This window comes from Larus michahellis, chromosome 2, assembly GCF_964199755.1.
Source record: "Larus michahellis chromosome 2, bLarMic1.1, whole genome shotgun sequence".
In the NCBI taxonomy this organism is placed as follows: domain Eukaryota; kingdom Metazoa; phylum Chordata; class Aves; order Charadriiformes; family Laridae; genus Larus; species Larus michahellis.
Window position 1 is genome coordinate 13,865,016 of NC_133897.1, and position 22,366 is coordinate 13,887,381.

Consider the following 22,366-nt stretch of genomic DNA (forward strand, 5'->3'; position numbering starts at 1 on the left):
TATTCTAACTTAGCAAATTTTGCATTGAAATTAAGCTGAGAATGGGGGAGGGAGGGAAAAGCCAGGAAAGCAAAGCCATGGTTGAGCAAACTGAAAAGCTGTGAAGGTACTACCAGGCATCATTAAATATGCAGATATGTAAAGAAGATAACACCCTCCACCGCAGCAGACAGGCTTTCATGCTTTAACTTCTTCAAAAAAGAGTAATGCACAAAAAGTTAGTGACATGCATAGTCACTATGCATACTTGTGTCAGAAAAATAATCCTTCAATTCTTTTTCAATCAGAAGACCAATATTTCTTCTTATTTCCTTGCATTAAATGCCCTTTCCAAGTCTAAAATTGTTTCTTTAATCTACCTCCATCTCCCAGCTGTGTTCACCTGCTGCCATGGAGCAGTACGAGTACAAACACTTCAGCTGAGAGACTGAATGTGTGGGGCATTTATGAATGGGAGCAACAGGACTTGACCGCTTCGTTGTAACTGCCATTGTCTTACATCTGCCAAGTACAAATCTTATCATCTGATACAGTTTAGCAAACTATTTTCTTCCCTTTAAACTGAAATAAAAAAATAAATAAATACTGGCAGCGCTGGGAGGCCGGTGAGGATATACCTTTATCTGAAGGAGCTATCGGTGCATCTACAGCAGCAAATACCGCCAGCTTAGCTTCATCGATATCTTCTTGTGTGAATTCTCCAGACTTGGCCCATTCGACCGCTTTTTCAAATGTTTTCAAGGTGTCTAGTGAATTGGGGTCTCTTAGAAAGAAAAAAAAGAAAAAAAAGTAAAATTAATTACTTTAGTCTTACAAAATGAAATACTGCAATTGCTTTGTTCTCATTTCATTCATCGTTTACTATGCATCACACAAACATACACACATGGGGATTAAACCAAATGATAAACTTCCTTTTTTGATTACAAAAAGAGGTTTGGGTTTTTTTGTTTTTTTTTTTGTTTTTTTTTTTTTTTTCCTCCAGAAGAAAGAAGTGTTACAAACCCCGGCATATTTTGAATTTTAGATACAAAAATGCAGCAAGTTCAGTTGCCTAAAAGCATTCCCAAGGCAGTGCGTAGAGAACTGGTATTTAAAAAGATGGTAAACCAGCACTGTTTACAATGCACTATCAATTCGCTGCAACAGCTTAGTAAGCATAACTGCCATTAATATCAACAGCAGTAATACGTACGATACGCCGTATCTTCTCTCAGTTCTGGTTCCTGCTACACCTGTTCCTGCTCTCTGTTAAACAGGTGCAACAGGTTCACAACTAGTGAAATATGAACCAGGACAAGTCCCACCATGTTGAAGCTTCACAGAGAGGCAAGGCTGCTCAAATTTTAGCTAGGAATCCCGACCGAGTGGTGTGCTGCGCTGCCTTCAGCCCAGCGAAACGACTTCAGCCAGGACTCCACCCGCGGAACATTTCTAGTGGGGATTAAAACTAGTCTTTAATACCTCCAGTTCAAATTTCATCTGAAAGTGCTTTGGTAACACCAATGGAAGGTAACTGTTCTGGACCGGCAAAAAAGGGGAAAAGAAAAGAAAGAGAAAGCAGCTGTAGCTCTTCACCAGCAATGCTTTCTGCCAAACCTCTGATGATTGCAGCCACAGTCACCGAAGGACGCTGCGCATTTTCAAACCTTAGGGAACAATGCCATTCTACTCCTGGTTTCAAATTCAGAATAGTCGTGAATTCCCTTTTTTAGAGCCTCCTCAACCCAGCAGGAAACAAGACAGTGCCAGTTTTACAAAAATGTGGTACCGAGAGAGTAAACACCTAAGTACAGAGAGGCAACAACGGTTGCTACCAGCAGCAATAAGTTAGGCTTTCCCAAGGACAGAAACCAGAGACAGCAAGGACGTGTTAATCAACAAAACTCTGATGCCTTAAGCAACTAATCTGAACATCATCAGCACTGAATCACTCCTTGTGATTCAACATTCCTTTTATTTCACTTGATCGTGAAAGAGAGCTACAACTAAGTCAAAAAAAGATACATGTAAGTGCAGTCAGCAGCCCCTCAAGACATGAACAGGAAAGAATGACCCCACTGTTACCTGTAGGAGTAGAAAGTGAATATGCCGTTGTGGCTAAGTTTAGCACCTCCGCCATAAGCCCCTCCTTTCTCTCTGATTTCTCTATGGAGGAATTTAGCTGTCATCAACCGTGCAAGAATTCGAAGGCTGTAATGAGAGAAATATCAACAGCAAAGACGTTAAATGAATTGGACAATCGTAATATTCTCAGCTTCCTCTAAAGTTCCCAAAGATCCCCATTTGCAATGCATTGCTTCTTGTAAGCTACAACAGTAACAATAACAATACTCAGTATTTAATAACAGCTGAATAACGCGACATCATTGTAAGAGTGACACTGCTTTGGAACGTTCCTTGGCTATTTCCATTTATTTCACTTTAACGAAATACGAGAGCAGCCTCCTAAGCTTTGTTACCTGAAATAGGATTGTCAACTCAGACCCATCCAAGCAGGCAGGGCTGTTTATTTGGAAGTTAGAGGACGGCAGCCCCTCATTACTTCATCTCAGCATTTACTAACACAGGGCGTTTCTGGACCTAGCCATGCAAAGCTTGCTCCGTAAAGAATTTGTGACAAATGCACTGCAAAGCATTTTCTATCGATACTCTATTTTCTGCGGTCAGCCTAACACTTTCCATTTGTTCCACTTTTCCAGGCTGGATGCGGCTTTGAGCAGCCTGGTCTAGCGGGAGGTGTCCCCGCCGAGGGCAGGGGGGTTGATACATGATGACCTTTAAGGTCCCTTCCAACCCAAACCACTCTAGGATTCTATGATTTTGTTTTGTGCTACACAGCATACAGAGAAGCTCCCTGCTGATGCTGTTTCCCACCTTGCGTAGTCTGCAGTGGCGTAGGGGACTGTTCGAATGCATTCCCCAATATAGTTCACTGGGAAGGGAAGTACAAAATGGGTCTTCATCTGGCATGGTTTGAAAGTAGGATCCTAAGAGAAAAACGTATTATTGTCACAGTTAGCACAGATGAAACAATTTATCCATTTGAGAACTCAGGGGTTTTTGAGAACTATGAAATTCTGCCAAACACACAAATGCTAAAGCTGCCGCTTGTCCTACACTGCAATCACTGACATTTCGCTTGTGCCCATATTAGCAATCCAGTCCACAGGATTGCCCTGGGAAACTGAAGTACACGGACTATCTGCATCAGCTACCCACCCTCGCACACCGGCTTCTCGACTGTGCAGGCCTGGCGTTATTACCAGAGCTGACTGGCATGCCTCCGCTACCGTGGCTTTACTCTGGCTGAACCAAGTGTTCGTAACTCTCCACTTCTACGCCTGTCCACATAAGCGCACGGTCAACACACCATACATACAGTCCACCTACACAATTTTAGATATTGAAACCAGATACAGAAACTGAAACCCATAAAAAAATGCAAACTATTATCAACAGCAGCAGCTATATGAATTTCTGCTCAAACACCTCCTGCAATAAACTTGATTCTTCCTTACATCCCTGCTTGAAAACTTCCAGTCCTCTTCATGTCTCCAGGCCTCCGTGGCACTCACTTCTTGGCCTCTTTCGCACATAGACCTGCTTGTGTGCTTACTCAAGCAAGAGCAGAGCCTTACACACCTCCAATAGCTTTTATGACCCCATTTCAATACGCCCAAGCTGCTCTCAACTTCAGAGACACGATCCCCAGCCCCTCACACATCTCTGGCTGGTCGGCCCAAGCCCAGCAGCACATACATCCCTGGTGAGCAAGCGAAAGCGTGGGCTAAGATCTCTCTGCCACCTTCTCAAAGGAGAGCTCACGGAATGCTAAACTCTTTTTCTCTCCTGTAGCCAAATACAGACTTTCATTTTTACTTAATTGTCACTGATGCTCTTGCGTCGGGTGCAATTCACATTCAGAATCCTTTAGGAAGGGAGAGGAAGAAAAGGAAGGGACTAACCAGGAATGACACTGCACAAGCCTGGTTCTGAAAGAAACCAGGTTAAAAATAAAGTGAGCATCACTTACAAGAGACAGCACCGGCAGATATTTGCCTGCATGCACAACGTGGAGTTAGCTAAATGATCACACCAGAGCCAAAGGGATGATGACAAAGAGGATGACACAGAGGGATTAAGGCAGTCAGAGGGTGGAACTGAAGGGCACACTGTTTGGTGTGTTGGAGCTTCTAAACAGCGAGAGAATCTGTAACAGCTTAAGAGAGACCATTGCAGCCCTGTAATACCAGTATCCCCAACCAATGATGTACTTACATTTACTAGTTTCCTTGTGATCTGCAAACCAGTAAGCATTTCACTTCCCATGGGTTTGACTTCCGAAGATTTCTACAAGAGACCCAGCCCTCATATTAAAAAATGATTCAACAATTTAGACTAATAATACTACAGATGCAACGCCCTACCCGTCAAACCTCTTTGAAACCACCATCAGACCTTGTGTTCACAAACATAAGCAAGTTACTCGATTACTTCTTTATATCCGAATCTCTAAGCAAATGCCAAATACATTTCCTTTCAAGAGTAATTTGGCACGGAAAGACACCAAGACAGAGATTACATGAGGCCCAGAAAATTTCAAACTCATTTCCCTCATGGGCAGGGAACTGGGAGCTTATTCCAGTCTCATGAGAAATTAAGAGAGATCTGCATATTGACAGCAGATTCTTTGTCAACTCCATTGAGCCAAGCACATTTTGTGCCAAATGTCCTGAACACCAGATAACCGCTCAAATGCCTACGCAGCTGAGGAACTGCACATCGTGCCCTATTTTCTTTTGGCCAACATTTCAAGTAAAGCTTAGCTAAAAAATTACAGTTTTATGTGACAGAGAAAGTAAGAATTTCTTTTTCCACATCCCACGCAAAAGCAGTAACCTCAGGGCGAGGCTTAACAGCTGATCTACAGGATTACTATGGCCTATTTTACCGAGGTGAAGACAGCCTCTGTGGCAAAACACACAGACAGCAGCTTAGCACAGAGCTGACTGGAGCAAATTTCTCCAGACATCTTTGTATGGATACAGTATCCAAGTTCAAACGACCTGCTCCCGATTACGCAGTGCTCTTTATACAAGATCAAATCCCACTGCATTTGATGCCCCAGTCACAAATGAAGGAATTTCTTACCTCAATCACATGGGGACGAATAGGTTTTCTCTCTTTTTTACTTCTAGCTATGCCCTTCAAAAATTTCTCTACTTCTTTAGATGCTTCTGGTATCTGTTGAGGTGCTGCATTCACTGAACATCTGTTAAAAATACATATCAAGTTTTTAAGTACATTTTTGTGTTTTCGGACAGCCCTTTATGATTTGCACCACTTTGTCTTCCTAAACATTTTCTATAAAATCACGAGAATATTAGATCTGCAGTCACTGATAATCATTATCACAGCAAAAAGCAAAATACTCATAAATCCATCATTTGATATGCCAAAAAAAAAAGTCACAGTCCAATTGCTTTTCTTTTGCTTGTTCAAAAACACCCTCAGACCCAGACTTTAGCAGTAGCTGTCGCAGGACACTTCTGCGCACAGGACAGGACTACATCAGTTTTGCAAAATATAAGTGTCTCATAAATAAACTAATTTCCTCTATATTCTCTCTTTACAGGCAGACCTACCACAGTTTTGAGCAGTATAGATACTTCTACAATTTTATGTATCGGTTCATGCTTTGCAAAATAAAACTTTGCAACTTCTGTCACTTCATATGGACTTATTTTTGGAAGTAACATGCCTGACACTAAACATCTTAAAGTGCTCTCTTACTTTTTCCATTATATGCATAAAGTAGACTTCAGAATGTCACTCTTTTCCTTTTAGGATAAAAAAAATCCCGCACAAATTGCGCTCTACTGTTACAATACAATGTAACAGTATTTGTCTCCTGGGCACCTTTAAGGAAAAATAAAAAAGCAGAATTTTGAGTATTTCTCTAAAATCCTATAGGCCATTTACACACTTTTCGTACAATAGTTACACATCAAATTTGCCCTAAGTTTCTCAGATCTGTTAAAAAATGAACAAAATAAGCCAGAGCTACCACTTTGTAAGCAAGCAGAATTTAAACTAACAACATTTTTGTAGTTTTTCCACAGACCCCAGCACTCGACCAAGCACCCTGAGAAACACACGCTCACAGGCCGTGGCCTCTCTTTATCAAAACACCCCTTTTGTTTTTATCTGGAACTCACCTGATGTTGTCACTATTTAATAAATACTTCTTAATGCGTGGTAGTTTCCGTAGTATTGGTTTAATATCGGACATTTCTGCAATTCTCTTCATCAACTTCACCTGCGCAGGAAAGGAAGGCAGAAAGACAACACATTAATCCAATAGAAAGAACTGGCAAAAAGGAGCGCTGTAATTCCAAAGTGGAGGATTTGGGCCTCGCTGAAGGATGCCATTAGTGTTTCACCTGATCCATCCCGCTGAACATTTCTTGCAGTTCTCCCAAAGGCGTAAGGTTTTTGCTGGCTCTAATAGAGGCATATAAATGCCCGCAATCTGGAATCCCGTTTGACAGCTCCTGGGCAGTCTTCTTAACCAGCACTCTGAAATGTTCTTCCTCCTCAAACCGGGGGCTGAAAAAGCGTAGAAGCGGGTCTCTAGGTCTCATATAAAAGCACACCGATGGAATTTATCATACTGAATCATTCATCATCCCAAGTTCAACAAAGAGCTTTTAGACTGTTGGTTCTCCATTTAATCCACTATCTATTTATGCAAATGATGGAATGCTTAGGTTAGAAACTGGGAGCCATTCAAATATACAGTTATAAAAAGAAATCCCAAAGTAGGATCTCCAAGAAGAGAATGTTTGGAGGAAGAGGGAAAAGAGAGAACCTCGAGACACATGCAAAAACACAAACACATGAAACACAATGTACTGTACTTGTTAAATATTTCACTCCATAAATGCATCATGTCTGGCAGATTTCTATCCAAGCATAGAGATGAAAAGAGCACACCCTGAAGGAAAAAACAAAACACAAAAAAAACCCCTTCACACAAGACAACCAAAACAATGGCCTGAGAAATGCACAGTAACTTTTTATGAAAGTGATGCAATGATGCCAACCTAATGCTACACATCACAAAACCACTTTAATGCAGTCTGTGCTACTAAAATCAGAGCAGACATGAAATGTGGTTGTTCTTTACACAAAGCAAGCCTGTCAATCCCTCCTTCTCAACAGTAAGCAGCAGTTCAGAAACTGAATTTCTGATTTTTCACATGATGTACAAATAAAACTGTTCTGACGCAGCACCTTTTCTGCTAAGTAGTCTCCCTAATTCAACTCCAGGATCCACAGAAAGCAAACCACAGCAGCAGATACCAGCAAGTCTGAAAAAAATCTTAAGAGGATATTGCTAGGACTGCTGCGACCAATAAAAAGATCTAATGATCCTGCAAACCTTCCATGGTTCTGAACCACGTTAACAGTGACGCACGCAGGTCAACAGCCATCTCAGTGTATAACACTGTACCATTCTGTCCTCTACCCTCTGCTTCCAAAGTCTTTTTGCAGCACTCAAAAACATGGCGACAGATGCTAGTGAAGGATTGCCTTAAAATGGATAACCACATGAAGCACTCCCCTTAAAACAAAACACTAAGTTACTGTAACTGTCAAATGTATATCTTACGCAAAAAGGCACAAGTCCTTTTATACGCTAAATTTTCAATGCCTGTGAGCTGACCCTCTACCTGGAAGCCCTGACTGACCCGTAACTACAGAGCTGTTATTACAAATGTAACGTCTTGAAGTTTATGATGAATTTACCTGCTCATACACATCCAAGTGTGAATCATCTGGAATGATATGTGGGCTGACAGACATACCACCTGTTTTTAGCTCTATTTTCTGGGCTTGTTCCCTGTAATCAAGGGCTCCACATCCCATTCTGCGAAAAACAATAGAGATTTATTTCCATCTGCAATCTACGCCAAAACCAGGATCCATTGCAAGGGAGACTGTTTAGGCCAATACTACTCTCACAACCAAACAATTTGGGGCGTTATGAAGCAAACATAATACTTCACACCTTATGAAGGAAAAAATTAATATGCCAAGCTTTTCAATTGAAGCAACCTGTTAATTCAAAATGGTGTATTACAAAGCGTGCTTTCTGTACAGGCTTGCTACCATATGAAACTACAGTAATAACATCACATAAACTGTTATCACCAATAAAAAGAATAGATTCCTCCCATCCCAGTGACTTGTTCTGCCCTGTGCCACTCTCTCCCCTGTGATGGGGTCAGTGTTCCTGTGACCCCATGGTGAAATCAGACCAAAAATCTATCCAAGTGAAAATTTTAATTTCTGCTAGGCTTTTTTTCATTTATACCAATTTCCCAATCTGTTCAGGGAACGCTTATGTTGATGGAACAAGCTGCCCAGAGAGGTGATGGAGGCGCCATCTCTGGAGACATTCAAGGCCAGGCTTGGTGAGGCTCTGAGCAACCTGGTCTAGTTGAAGATGTCCCTGCTCACTGCAGGGGGGTTGGACTAGATGGCCTTTAAAGGTCCCTTCCAACCCAACACATTCTGTGATTCTATGACACTGGGGAACAAGGCAATGCAGAGGCTGCTGGAGAAGGGGAAAGCTGCAGGGAAGAGGGAAGACCATCATTTCTGCAGGACACTAACTTATCAGCATTTCCCTTCTATAAGAACAGTTGCTGAAGTTATTAAAACCAGTATTATTTCAGTGAGCTGCATTACATCTTATTGCTTTAGCTTCTAAGAAAGTAAACCTCTCACTTTGTAATGACATTGCAGAAAAGCGGCACGTATGGTTTGAGCTCCTCGGGAAGCGTGTTCAAGCTGGAAACAGCTCTGAAATAAACCACCCCGTTGGTTGGCTGAGCACAGTACTGGACAGGAACTTCATCAGCTAGGGATAAAAAAAATATATAAAAAAAAAAGGGAAAGAACAACCAACAGCTTCCTACTATAAACACACAAAACGAAAACAATTTCTTACAAGAACTTAATATTAAGAGTTATTTTCTTTTGGCACTTCAGGGCCACTTCTTGTTTAAACTTTGCACATTGAACCGAACACTGGACTGAAGGGGTTTTATTGTTTCTCTCTACAGTAGGTAGGATACCTGGGCAATTTGATGAGAGAATTCTGTTGACAGGGGCCACATTTTAGAGGTAACATTCAAATAAAGGAATGGTAATTTGTTTCTGAACAACTTAAGAAGTTCTTCTTCCTTATTTTTTGCCTTCACCACCTCAAAAGTTGAGGAAAGTAGGTTCCTGCACTATACCTTCTCTTCTACACCAGGGCATCAGAATATAAACATTAGACTTTTCACAAAACCAGGTCATTTTATTATCAAAATTATACAGTACTTGACACTTGCTGGCAATTTTTGCAGGAAAGCATCTGTTAGAAATACACAGCAGAGCAGTAATACCTGCAAGATTTTGACAGAACTGTATCAAAATTGAGAACTACAATTTCTTCTTTCCTGTCAATCCATGGGAGAGAAATTTGCACTGAAGTTATGAAGGATGACCTTTTTTTTTTCTATGGCTCCTGTACATCGCATTCCATAAAAACCAGGTAGGAAGGGAGGGCAGCAAGGAAGGCTCTCTGCACAAGCTGCCCAGAGTGCTGCACCCTGGATAAGCCTTTGCAAAGCGGGGAGATTGCTCAAGAGCAGTGGAGCTCGGCACCCAGAGACTCCTCTGACGGCAGGGCAGCGCAGGCGGTGAGTGAGCTGGCAGCAGGGAGCCGGCACCAGGAGCGCTGCTCCAGAGCTCCGGGAAGGGCGGGTGGCTGGTTCCACCTCACAACAGCCCCACATCGCCCCTCTGAGGTGGTGGCAAGAAGCATCTGCAGATCCACTGCAAACTGTCTACAACAGAGGTGGTAGATGGTGGACTAGAGGCAAAGAACCAAAACTATTGACAACAGAGTACATACACTTTGTAAAGAACAAAAAAGAGCAACAGCTGGGCAAGCAGCTAGACAATAATCCAAGTGTTACTCTTTTGAGGACGAAATAGTGGTTACACCAACCTGCGAGTGTTGTCTCCAACACAGTGAACGGGATTTTGGGCTCAATGTCAGACACTTTTAGAGCTGGGAGACAAGAGGTATCCTGAGGTTTGCTTTGAAGAGCAATTAATTCCAAACCTAGTAAGGAGAGCAGAATACCAGTTTGTCATTTCCAGCTTTTAGTGAAAGTACTGTTTAAACCTGTTGAGGTGACACAGATCAGAAAAACACAAGCATTTAAGTTTAGCATTTTCTATCAACTGTTCTTTCAAATATTTTACTGAAACAAATTCTGCAGATTATCACGTGGCAACGACAAACAGAACACTGTGTCTTTGTAAATTCTCTTTCCAATCCCCCCTTCACATCCTGTTTACAGTAACATGCAATTTAAACCCTGACAAAGTGGCATCTGCCAGCCTGTCCCGTCACCCAGCTCCGCGAACACCAACTCAGGCAACCCAGACCTTGCAGGTAAGACACTTCTTTCAAATCCATTCCCCGCCCCGAGTTCTTACTCAAGTGCTCTGTCAGTACTCTGATGCAGCTAAGTTGTTGTGTTTAATTTTACGTTTCAGCCTCTTTGAGATTCTCGCTGGTCGCCTCTAAGTACTCTCCAGTTTATCTCTGCAAGTAGAAAGCCTCATCTGATTTTCTGCTCCCCTATCCCCTGCCTAGTACTAAAGCTTCAGAAGATTAACTCCACTCTTTTGGAGGATTTCTGTGACTAGATCACTGTTTTCACAAATTTCGACGACTGCACAGGGCTTCCAAGCTTAAACTATTGCCCAGAATAAATTGAACACAAGATTATTTTTATAGTTGGCTGTTTAAGTAGAAAAGATAAGAAATAAAATTACAAAATAAGTTTTATAGGAGCATGGACCAGACCTCATATGCTCAAAAATAAACAGCTTCAAGGTAAATAGTGGAATTTATCTTATACTTAGTACAAGTTAACATGGGAAGGAATAAGAAGAACAATATTTTAAGACAATTTCCTTTATTCTGCCCTACTGGAGACATTGATCATTCTGTTTTTGAGTGTTAAAACTAATAGAATGTACCAATCATACACTGCAGTGTAAACACTACACTGCATGGCCCCATTACACATATACACGAGCTTCCAATAAAAAAAAAAAAAAGTCATCCCTTTCAGAGCAAATACTGGAGAGTGCCTGAGAATTTAAGATATTCTTCAGAACACCAGTTAAAAAAACTGTGGTTTTAAGCAGTTACCGAAATAAGAATACGAAAAGGCAAGTTAACCTTTTTCAAAGATTTGGGATTTTTCTTCTTCAGAAAGAGCATTGACCTTTTTTTCCAGCTTTTCTGCTTCCCTTTTTGCTTGTTTATTATGGTAGTCTTCCTCTGGACTCATTGACAGAGTCAATCTATGCGGATTATCCTGCAGAAATATATCCCAAAACAAAGCATTATTAATTTTGAGGGCAACTTTGTCCTGTTTTGCCTCAGATTATTCCTTCATCAGCAGTAGACAGAAGCAGTTTGCGCACCATTTGCCCAGCATATTATCGAAAGTATCACAAACAGGCAATTTAAATTCTTTATTTCATACAAAACAGTCTGCTACAAGGGTGGGGAAGAGAGGCAGCTCACCACAAGCACCAGCACGAACAACCTTCTGTGAAATTTTAGTATAGAGTCAGAATCCCTCAACAGCACACAGTACTCGTTAGTTTAATTAAATCAAGGTTAAAGAACTGTACATAACACTATATAGCAGCATGCCACAAGTTTTATCTGGATAATGTTCTAAGATAGGGAAGCTGGTTAAATGCAAGAGGGTTTCATTAAACACCTCTTTCAACCTGTCCAAGCTTGAGTGCACAGAGATCCCATATGATGTAAAATATGCATGCCTTATCCTGCTCGGAAATGCTTTACATCAGCCTTGCTGCCAGAGAACTCCATGCATTATGCAAGTGTCACAACTGCTGTTGAATTTCTCTATGTTTATACTGGACTGTGGAATTTTAATAACAAAATTACTCAAGCAGCTTCCATTTTATATAATACTGGGAGGCTATTCAAAAGATAGCGACCTCAAAAATTGCCCATTTCAAAGTAGAAGTCAAAAAGCAACATCTGTCACTGACAGATACTGCCAATAATTTGGAACAATGTAATCGGATTCTGTTTTATGAGTTTATCTCTATTGTGCTTATGTGGAAATAATACAGAAACCTAATTGACTACAGAGTTGAAGAAGGAACTGCAAAATTAACTAGGCATAGTAAAATGGACAGGATGAACAGCATTCTCTCCTTTGCTCCTGGCCTTCCCTCTTTATTAATCTCTAGGCACAATGTACAACGTAATAATCTTGATACAAAAAACATCCAACTATTCTCATTACTTCCTACTGAGTCATGTTTTTCCCTGAGCACCCTCAGCAGAACTGCGTACTAAAGGACTTTCTCAAAAATACTGCATCTGTATTTCTTCCCTACAAAAGCCAAAACCTTAACAGCCCCCTACTACTTCCAGATGCTAATAATGCCTTTAGGAAAACAGATTTCAATTGATGCTACTGTATTTTGTTGCCTTAAGTATATGATAACTAACATTTACTCACTATTAAATCAGCTTGGCAGTTACTTACAATAGATCTGCCCTTCAAAACGACTTCAACAATTTGGGGGGAAAAAACCTCAAACAAAACCAAAAACCCACCAACAAAACAAAAACACCAAAAAATAACCCCAAACTCAAACCCACTTTTGCACTGCTATCACTGGATTTTTTTTTCTTTCTGGCATTAGCTAATTCAGGGCTTCAGAACTATTCAATGCCTTTATTGTTTTTATTTCTTCAAGAACTCCAGTAGAACATACAGAGAGGAAACCAAGAAAAAGGGCAGAAAGCAATTAGCGCTGACAGCAAAATTCAGACAGCAGTTCAGCGAACATGAGGGGCACCAGAACAATCTTACTTATAACCAACGTCTTTTCAAGGAAGAAGAGATACATCTTGCTATGCCAACACTAAGGAACACAGAACTAGGTCTGTAGTTGTCTACGTTTGAGCTTCTCATTAGGAAATACCTATGTGCTCTTTTATAGCTTCAGGCATCACAGTTCATAAAGCATTAGCATTTTATCAATGTTCTAATATGCATGTTTCCAAATGTCTAACCAGCTGATTTTTCCAGTTCTGAAAAGTTTTCACTTCAACCACTTAAAATTAACACGCTTCATTCAAAAACGCTGCTGTTCACCTACACCTAAAAATAGACAGTACGGTTATGAAAAAATAGCATTCAGTTTAATTTTTAATACAAAAATCATAATTTAAAAATTAGTACTGCAGATATTTTTCTGTAAGTTTTCCTACCTTAAAATATGTTTTAACTTTTTCCTGAAGAAATGTGGGATTTTCTTTAAGGCACTGCCTGAACCGAGAGACTTTATCTGCAACCTTCAGAAGCTCCACGGGATCCCCATCTTGATTCCAGCAGGAGGCAATATACTGAATGGGAAAGAATAATTAGGTAAGCAGGACAACCCATCTGAATTTTTATAACTGACAGCATCTAAGTTCCATAACCATCTTATCATTTATATTTGAATAGCAGACATAATGAGTAGTTCTAATATATTTGGAGCAGAAAAAAAAAGCTGAAATATTTGTTCAGATTAAAAGAGTATTCTTGTCATCATCTGTCCCCTGTTCTCTCCCTTCTCTCATTTTATCAGACCAAATCACTTTTTTTTTTTTCTTTCTTTTGCAGAAGTGCATGTATCTATATTCTAGAAATCTATTGTAATATTCTTTCCCTTCTCCCATTTAAAATAAATTCATTTTTCAGACCAAGAAAGAAGAAAAAGAGGCACAGGCAGTAGAGACAAAGTAGTACATAAATATTATAGTCTATCCATTTATTGTATATGTCAGATGAAATTATTTGTAATGAAGTAACTCAAACGTATAACATAGACATGACTTTGGGGAAAAGAAAATACTAAATAACCAGAAATATCCCCAGGATATTTCTTTTGGAAGGATTTTTATCCTAAGTTTATTCTCTTGTTTGAGACTATTAAGTTTGCTTGATTCGCTGTTGAAAGTTCTTCAAATACACCACAAGGCAAAATATCAAAACCTTCTCATTTTTACTCTGTGTAAATGGGGGAAAAATGAAACAAAGCAAAACAAAAAAAAATCCCAAGACATTTGAAATAAAAAGCCTTAAAAGCACATAGAAAACAAATGCATCGGAACTGTCAAAACCACCTTCTCTTTCCTTACCTCTTTAATTACAAGCAGTATTACAAGCCTTCCAGACTTTTTCAGTCATATCTATTATCATCTATTCTGTGGAAATTCCCTGATGTGTTTTCAAGAATACTATTCTTTTATAATATGCTCCAGTTAACTCTCCTGAAATAAGTCACTCCTTATTTGAGGCTTCCATGGGGTCATTACAACCCAGTGCTGGTTCTCAGTAAGCAATCTAAAAGTTTAACCACATATCTAAGACCGTTGTCCAAACGCTTCTTGAACTGACAGGCTTGGGGCCATGACCACTTCCTTGGTGTCATGGTCTAATCCCAGCCAGCTGCTCGCTGGGATTGCCCTCACAGTGGGATGGAGGGAAAAATCAGAAGGGTAAAAGTAAAAACTCATGGGTTAAGATAAAGACAGTTTAATAGGTAAGGCAAAAGCTGTGAATGCTAGCAAAGCAAAACAAGGAATTCATTCACTGCTTCCCATCAGCAGGCAGGTGTTCAGCCATCTCCAGGAAAGCAGGGCTCCATCCCACGTAATGATTACTTGCGAAGACAAACACCCTAACTCCAAACATCTCCCCTTCCTTCTTCTTCAACCAGCTTTTATTGCTGAGCACGGCATCATATGGTATGGGACATCCCTTTGGTCAGTTGGGGTCAGCTGTCCCAGCTGTGTCCCCTCCAAACTTCTTGTGCTCCCCCAGCCACCTCGTTGGAGGAGTGAGAAGCAGAGGTCTTGGCCCTGTGTACACACTGCTCAGCAACAGCTAACACATTCCTGTGTAATCAGCACGAATCCAAAACAGAGCCCCATACAAGCTACTATGAACAGATTTTCCTCTATCCCAGCCAAAACCAGAACACCTGTGGAGCTTGTTCCAGTGCTTGGCCACTCTCTCCATGAAGCACTTTTTCCTAATACCCAACCTGGACTTCCCTGACGCAGCTTGAAGCCATTTCCTCATGTCCTATTACCGGACACCAGAGAGAAGAGACCAGCACCCCCTGCTCCGCTCCCCATCACGAGGAAGTTCTAGATAGCAATGAAGTCACCCCTCAGCCTCCTCTTTTCTAAGCTGAACAAACCTAATACCCTCAGCAGCTCCTCATAAATCATGCCCTCTAGTCCTTTCAGTATCTTTGCTGCCCTCCTTTGGACATGTTCTAATATTTTTATGTCCTTCTTATATCATGGAGCTCAAAACTGCACACAATACTCAAGGTGAGGCCACACCAATGCTGAGCGTAGTGGGACAATAGCCTCCTTTGACCAGTCAGCTATACTGTCCTTCATGCAAGTTGCCTTTTTTTGACTTTATGTGACTCGTGTTGAGCTTACACTCCCAGACCCCTTTCTTGCAGGGCTGCACTCCAGCCTCATCCCTCAGTCTTTATGTACATCCAGGATTATACTGTCCCAGGTCAGAATCCACATTTGTCCTTGTTAAATTTCACACAGTCTGTGATTGCCCAATGCTCCAATCTATCAAGATCTCTCTGTAAGTCTTCTTTACCCTTCAAGGCAATTGACAGCTCCTCCTGATTTAGTATCATCAGCAAATGTACTTTGCGCGTACTCAACTCCTGCGTCCAGGTCATTGATAAAAACATTGAAAAGAACTGGCCCTAAAATTGAGCCCTGGGGAACACCACTAGTGCCTGGCCACCAGCCAGACGTTACATCATTTGCTAGAACTCTTTGAGCCCCAGCCTTCAGCCAATGGTTCACCTGTCATACATCACACAGAGGAAAGTCCTTCTAATTGGTAAAGCTAGCACAGCACTGGAATACAGCATGGAAGTTAGAGAATTCTTACCACACAGTGTTTAAAATTACATGGTGTCATCTGTGATAGCCAACACGGCTTCACAAAAGGCAAATCGTCCCTGACTAATCTGGTGGCATTCTACAATGGAGTGATTGCACTGGTGGATAAGGGAAGAGAAACTGATGTCCTGTATCTTGACTTCTGTAAGATCTTTGACACAATCCCACACAACACCCTTCTTGCTAAATTGGAGACATATGTGTTTGACAGATGGACTATTTGACGGATAAGGAACTGGCGGGATGGCCGCGTCCAAACAGTTGCGGTCAATGGCTCAACATCCAAATGGAAAACAGTAACAAGTAGTGTCTGTCCCTCAGGGGTCTGTATTGGGACTGATACTGTTCAATACCTTTGTTAATGACACAGACAGTGGGACAGAATGCACTCTCAGCAAGTTTGCAGATGACACCAGGCTGAGCGGTGCAGTTGATAACAGTTGAGGGATGGGATGCCATCCAGAGGAACTACGACAGGCTTGAGGAACAAGCCCATGTGAACCTCCTGAAGTTCAACAAAGCCAAGTGCAAAGTCCTGTACCTATGCTTGGGCAACGACGAAGTAATCAGTACAAGCTGGATGATGAATGGTTTGAAAGCAGCCCTGCAGAAAAAGGCTTAGGGATATTGGTAGATGAAAAATTGGGTATGAAGCTGCATTGTACGCTTGCAGCCCAGAAAGCCAATTGTATCTAGACCGCATCAAAAGAAGCGTGCCAGCACACTGAGGGAAGCGATTCCCCCGTTACTCCATTCTCATGAGACCCCACCTGAAGTCTGAGTGAGGTGGGGTTGTTCAGCCTGGAGAAGAGGTTTTGGGGAGACCTTGTGTCCTTTCAGTATATGAAGGGGACTTGTAAGAGAGTCTTTCTACCAAGGCCTGTACTGACAGAACAACGAACAACGGTTTTAAAACAAAAGAGGGTAGATTTAGATTGGACATAAAAAAGAAATTCTTTACTCTGAGGGTGATGAGACACTGGAACAAAGTTGTGGATGCCCCATCATTGGAAGTGTTCAAGGCCAGGTTGGATAGGGCTTGGAGCAACCTGGTCTAGTGAAGATGGCTCTGCTCATGGCAGGGAGGTTAGAACTAGATGACATTTAAAGGTCCCTTCCAATCCAAACCATTCTATGATTACTTTAGTTATATCTAGATCCTTTTCAGCCCTTTTCAAGGTCAACTTCTAAAACATGACCTCAGGGAAACGAACTGAAATATAACCCTCCTCTAGGGGAGCATTAACAACGAACACTGGATGACTGGTCTGCAAAAGCAAGAATTAAGAGCATTCTGTTCTAGAATTGAGTCCTAACAGCTTAATCAACTTCAAGACTTAAAACTATTCAAAAATAAAGTATATGCATAAATATTTCACCAGAGAGAATTACGCACACAATCTGAAAACATGCTAGAAAGCATTGGCTACCAAAATCAGGCACATTTTTCCAGATTCTACTACAACACATGACAGGAAATTAAATATCCACAATTTGTCCGTTTCACTCTACGGCAATCTGATTTGAAACAGCTCTTGGTTGTGCTCTCCCATTTACAAGTCTCATGTTAATCCAGGGCTCCGCTTCTTTACCTAACTTTGTAAGCCAACGGAATGAACTGTTCATGCTGAAGAATATAGAACACTTGAAAGACACAAAGCAGAAGAACTGCTAAGTAACTGAATTTGCTGCAGAACAGAAAGAAACAGAGGACACCGGAGAATGAGTGGCAGCAGGAGGCCCTGATCTCCGAAGTGACTGCAAATACTGCAGCTAACTTGTTCCCAAATTTATGACTTGCGGATTTTTTAGACACCACATTCTGCTGTGGAAAACATCTTCCGTAACAGCTTTGGTATCAAAATTTTAAGCCAAGAATTGAATTAGTGTAAATTCTCACTTGTGAATCTTGAAATTAAGTTACAGCAGTACAACCCTACATAGTTCTTCTGCTTGACTTCTAAAGTTACATAGGCATCTGGACAAAACATACAGCTCCAAGAGGCAGTACGGCATGCCTATCTTACAGAATTAATCAGTGCTACTGCAATCAAAGCTAGTATTCAAGTGAAGACAACAGGCTCACTGCCTGATTCTTTCATACAGTGTGGAGTCCAGTAATAGTTTCAAGGTGGCTGAAAAGAAGGAAGAAAGATGTACATGAGACGACAAAAGAAAAGCCTTTCAGTGAAAAGTTTTGCATACCAAGAGTCTACAAAATGACCTCATATTTCATAAAGATGTAGAAAGTAGGTTGCTCATCCATACCTAAAAAAGCACCACACACGTGCACGCATACAGACTTACAGATGTCAGGGCAAGTCCAAAACTCGTGGACTGGTGCTTCAGCTGGATTTCAATTTTGTGAAGAAGAGCTTCAATCCTATCTTCCTCAAATCCTTTCCTTTGGGAAGGGGTGATGAGAGAAGGAAATCATATCCATTAACACTAATCACTTTAAGTGAAGTTATGAAAATGAATTATAACATCGATAAAGGAAGCATTACAACATAATGTCTTCCACACCGAATTAAAATTGATATGAAATAATGTTATCATAGTGTGTCATTTAGTGAAACTGCACTAATATAATTAGACTCCTGAAGGTTATGCTGATGGATATGCAACAACAGAGGAAGTAGCAGATACAAGTTTTAAGAGTATTGAACAATATTACTGCTTCTTTGGTGCATTTATTTTAACATAACTCAATTTTTAAGGCATGTTATTATATATATGCCCGTTATTATTACATGCATATTTATTACCATATTATTAATATCTAATTGTAAAAGACTGTATGAAAGAACTAACAGTATTCTCAAAAATTCAGCATTACTCACTCAATAACTTCATCAACTGTTCTAGCGATTATCTGTTTCACAGTATCAATGTCTCTTTCAGCAATACCCTGTAGACCCACACTGAAATAAGCTTCTCTTGTTGAGCCATTAAACCTAGAATAAAACACATTCAAGTCAGTGACAAGTACTAAAACTTGAGCATTAAACGTGCCAGAAAAGGCAGAAGGAGGGGAAAAAACACCTGTCATTTCCACATATACACGCAGGATTTTAAAAGCTAGATAGAAAGAAAAATAATTATCAAAGAGGCAAGAGAACTTAAAAGCATTTTTTTGTTCTATTGCAGTAGTAGTGCACTGTTAAGAAAACATACAGCATATGATATTAGAGAAAGAAAAACAGTTACAGAAGAAAAGTTGGTCTTTTCTTTTTATCTTCCCATTAATCTGTAAGTTCTTTCCAGTAAAGAAGTCTTTTTTTTTTTTAAGGTGAAAATTTTAGCTGCCTGTAATGCCAAACACGTATATTCTACTTAAGCAGGTGAGTGGAATGGTACTTCTAAATGTGTACTTTTAAAGTAGCATTTGTTAAGTAAGTGGTGAAGGTGAAGTGTGCCATATTTGTTGCCATTATTTTCAATGGTACTTAAAAAAAGTAAAGATAGTTTTGTCCAAGCTGTCAGGCAGCATTAGCCGTAAGAACTCATCTTCAGAGAGACAAATTGACACTAGCAGTTCAAACCAAAGCCAACAAACAAGAAGCAATAGGTGCTCATCAACTCTATAAATATCCACTATTCCATGTCTAAAAACCACCGAAGGAACTCAATGGCAGACTCAGGTGCTGAATACCAATCTCTGGACTCAAACTTATTCTTCTAGACTGCTTTATCAGCACAGTCACTAAGGCAAATTAAAGCCAACTCACTTCATGGTTCAACACCATATTAATATAGTCAACCTAGAAAAGGCTCAGCAGACAAAACACAAAACACTACTTCGGTGTCTAAACGTGGATTTTCTGCCACGATACTGCCATGCCCTGTGAGATTAAGATGTCTCCATGGCACCGGCATGCATAACACAGGACTCGTAGGAAGCCCGTCACTTCATGCAGAGACAGTTCAAGCCAGCAGAGTACCCTAAAGCATTAAAAATCATAGATGAGTATATTAAGGTTTCCCACTCAAGCATCCGAGACAGCCACTGGAGACGAAGGCATGACTTTTGTAATCCTCAAGTCTAAAAATCAGTCAGATGAACCATGCCGTGAAAGCACTTCTTTCTTTCTGCTGACAATAAAAGCAAACTATGATGAGCAGCTGAGTGAAGACACTTCAACCACCCTCAGTCTGCAGCGCTGAGCGAGCTCAGAAGACTGGCTGCAAGAGCTACGGTTTGAGTAAGTGTTGGCAGAAATATCCTTTTGTACTGAGATGACAGCAAGTTAATGGTACCTAACTGCACAAAAGCACATTTGTGCCAAACCTACCTACTACTAAATCACAGAATTAACGCAAAAAAGCAAAGGTAACATAGTACAGAGAAGAGATAGCAAGTTATTCTGAGTAATAATAAATGGTCAAGATGAAAATCCCTAGTAAATCAGGGCACGGAAGGTATACTATGTTTTTATCTACACATTTTTCTTGTTCATAAACTCTAAATAGTACAACTTTGTTTAAACTAACGTAGCTTCTATAGAATTATGTTCGGAAGCCAAAAATTACAGTTGAGAATGCTTTATAGTTCATCAGTACAAACCCTTAAGATGTTTTAACATTAAAGTAAAATTATTCTGGCATAAATTGCCTGTGTAAGAGATGACTTCTCCCAACTTAATAGTGGTTTGTAACTTTTCTAATATTGCTTATAGCGATGAAATATAAATTGCAACACTTACCCAACATCAGGAGAAAAATCTGTACCAACACCAGACTCAATTAAGGCTTTGTAAAAAGGAGAATTCGGCCCATCAACCAACAGTGAAGACAACAGGCTTAGTGTAAATGTTTCAAAAGTGTCTGTAATACTGAAGAAAAATTAATAGCTCTTAAAGAAACATCAACCTATGGATATGGGACACACAGTTTCATCACTATGTTAATTTCAGAAGAATTACTTCTATAAAACAATGTAGAGGGAGCAAGGGAGAAATAATTGTCAGTTATGAAAACTGCACCAAACCATAAGGAACTAAGGGAGTTCCATGTCTTTCACTTCCTATAACTAGCAGTAAAGCAAGTTAAATTAGGCTGCAAAGGTAGTTAAAGTTAGTAGTAGGGTCATGCAGAAAAGCTTGCACATGGCAAGAAGTTGAAAGAGAGGAAGCCAGCATTCCCAAAAATCTAATCCACTGAAGAGTTCTGTAAGATAATGGCTGATTTTCTTTATGTCCATTTGCTAAAGAAAAAGACAGGACAAATTCTGCTTAGTAATTAAACTTTCATTTACTATATACAAACTTTCATTTGTCTATCTTTCCCATGGCATTCTTTAACTGAAAGGTGACATTTATGAAGAGGGATTGAGGGAAATGAAATATGCCTGCATCTTGCTTAAAGTTCTAAGATAAGCTTTTGATTCAGAATTTCATTTGGATACACTTACTCTGTCAACAAGTAGCTGACGCTGACAGTTGTCTGCTTGGAAGGATCGGAAGCAAATGAGTCTAAGCCACATGTTACACTGTCTTCTCTCTGTAAAGTATAATAAATACCTTAGATGCAGACTAAACTCAGAGCAGAAGTTACAAATTAAAAATGACTGCTTGCACTTTCATAGCATCTTCCTTCCAAAGATTCAAAATTCAGTTAAGTTCAATATTCACGAGTAAATACACAAACACAGGATATCTTGAAAAATATGAGTGGTATCTCAATTTTTTTTACAAGCGGAGAATAGAGGAGAGGATCTAGAAAACCTGGCCATAATTAACACTCTGAGCTTACGCTTCTGGACAAGCCAGAGAGGAAAAGGGGGAGGGGGAGGGAGAGAATAGAATATGTGGGTTTTGACACCAATGTTTGGAAGTTTAGGTACCATTAGCAGGGATATTTCCTGACACTAAGTATCAATATTTCTAACAGTAGCACTAAAAGCTTTCCAATAATAAATGGTTCACTGCTCCAAATGCTGAGGGACTTGAAAACTGGAAATAAGAAAAACAACTGCATGCAATCATAACATTACTGAAGCTCAAAAGTAAATGTATTTTTTCCCTGATGTAAACAAACATAAAAATACTTCAGCTCATTTAAAAACACACTTTGAAACAAAACAAAAAAAAACCCAACAAACAACAAAAAAACTCCAGCAGGCTGGGCTAAAATGTTAACCTATTATATTCAGTTTCTGCAATTCCAAGATTGGATGTGCACTGTTTCTTTTCGTTTAAGGTTTTTGTTTTGTTTTGTTCTATTTACTTA

General features: G+C 40.2%; 1 protein-coding gene across 1 annotated transcript in view; it reads right to left on the reverse strand.

Annotated features, from left to right (window-relative positions):
• PITRM1 (pitrilysin metallopeptidase 1) overlaps positions 1–22,366 on the reverse strand; it is a 29,927-nt gene that overhangs the window by 2,178 nt on the left and 5,383 nt on the right. The window contains exons 9-25 of the mRNA XM_074574190.1: positions 21,549–21,637; positions 20,842–20,970; positions 18,979–19,092; positions 18,443–18,539; positions 13,412–13,546; positions 11,324–11,462; positions 10,073–10,189; positions 8,800–8,932; positions 7,816–7,936; positions 6,924–7,000; positions 6,447–6,612; positions 6,222–6,322; positions 5,155–5,275; positions 4,282–4,353; positions 2,878–2,990; positions 2,068–2,193; positions 618–763 (exon numbers count right to left, since the gene is read on the reverse strand). Of these exons, the coding sequence (XP_074430291.1) occupies positions 618–763; positions 2,068–2,193; positions 2,878–2,990; positions 4,282–4,353; positions 5,155–5,275; positions 6,222–6,322; positions 6,447–6,612; positions 6,924–7,000; positions 7,816–7,936; positions 8,800–8,932; positions 10,073–10,189; positions 11,324–11,462; positions 13,412–13,546; positions 18,443–18,539; positions 18,979–19,092; positions 20,842–20,970; positions 21,549–21,637 (1,996 nt within the window). The remainder of the gene's footprint in view (positions 1–617; positions 764–2,067; positions 2,194–2,877; positions 2,991–4,281; positions 4,354–5,154; positions 5,276–6,221; positions 6,323–6,446; positions 6,613–6,923; positions 7,001–7,815; positions 7,937–8,799; positions 8,933–10,072; positions 10,190–11,323; positions 11,463–13,411; positions 13,547–18,442; positions 18,540–18,978; positions 19,093–20,841; positions 20,971–21,548; positions 21,638–22,366) is intronic.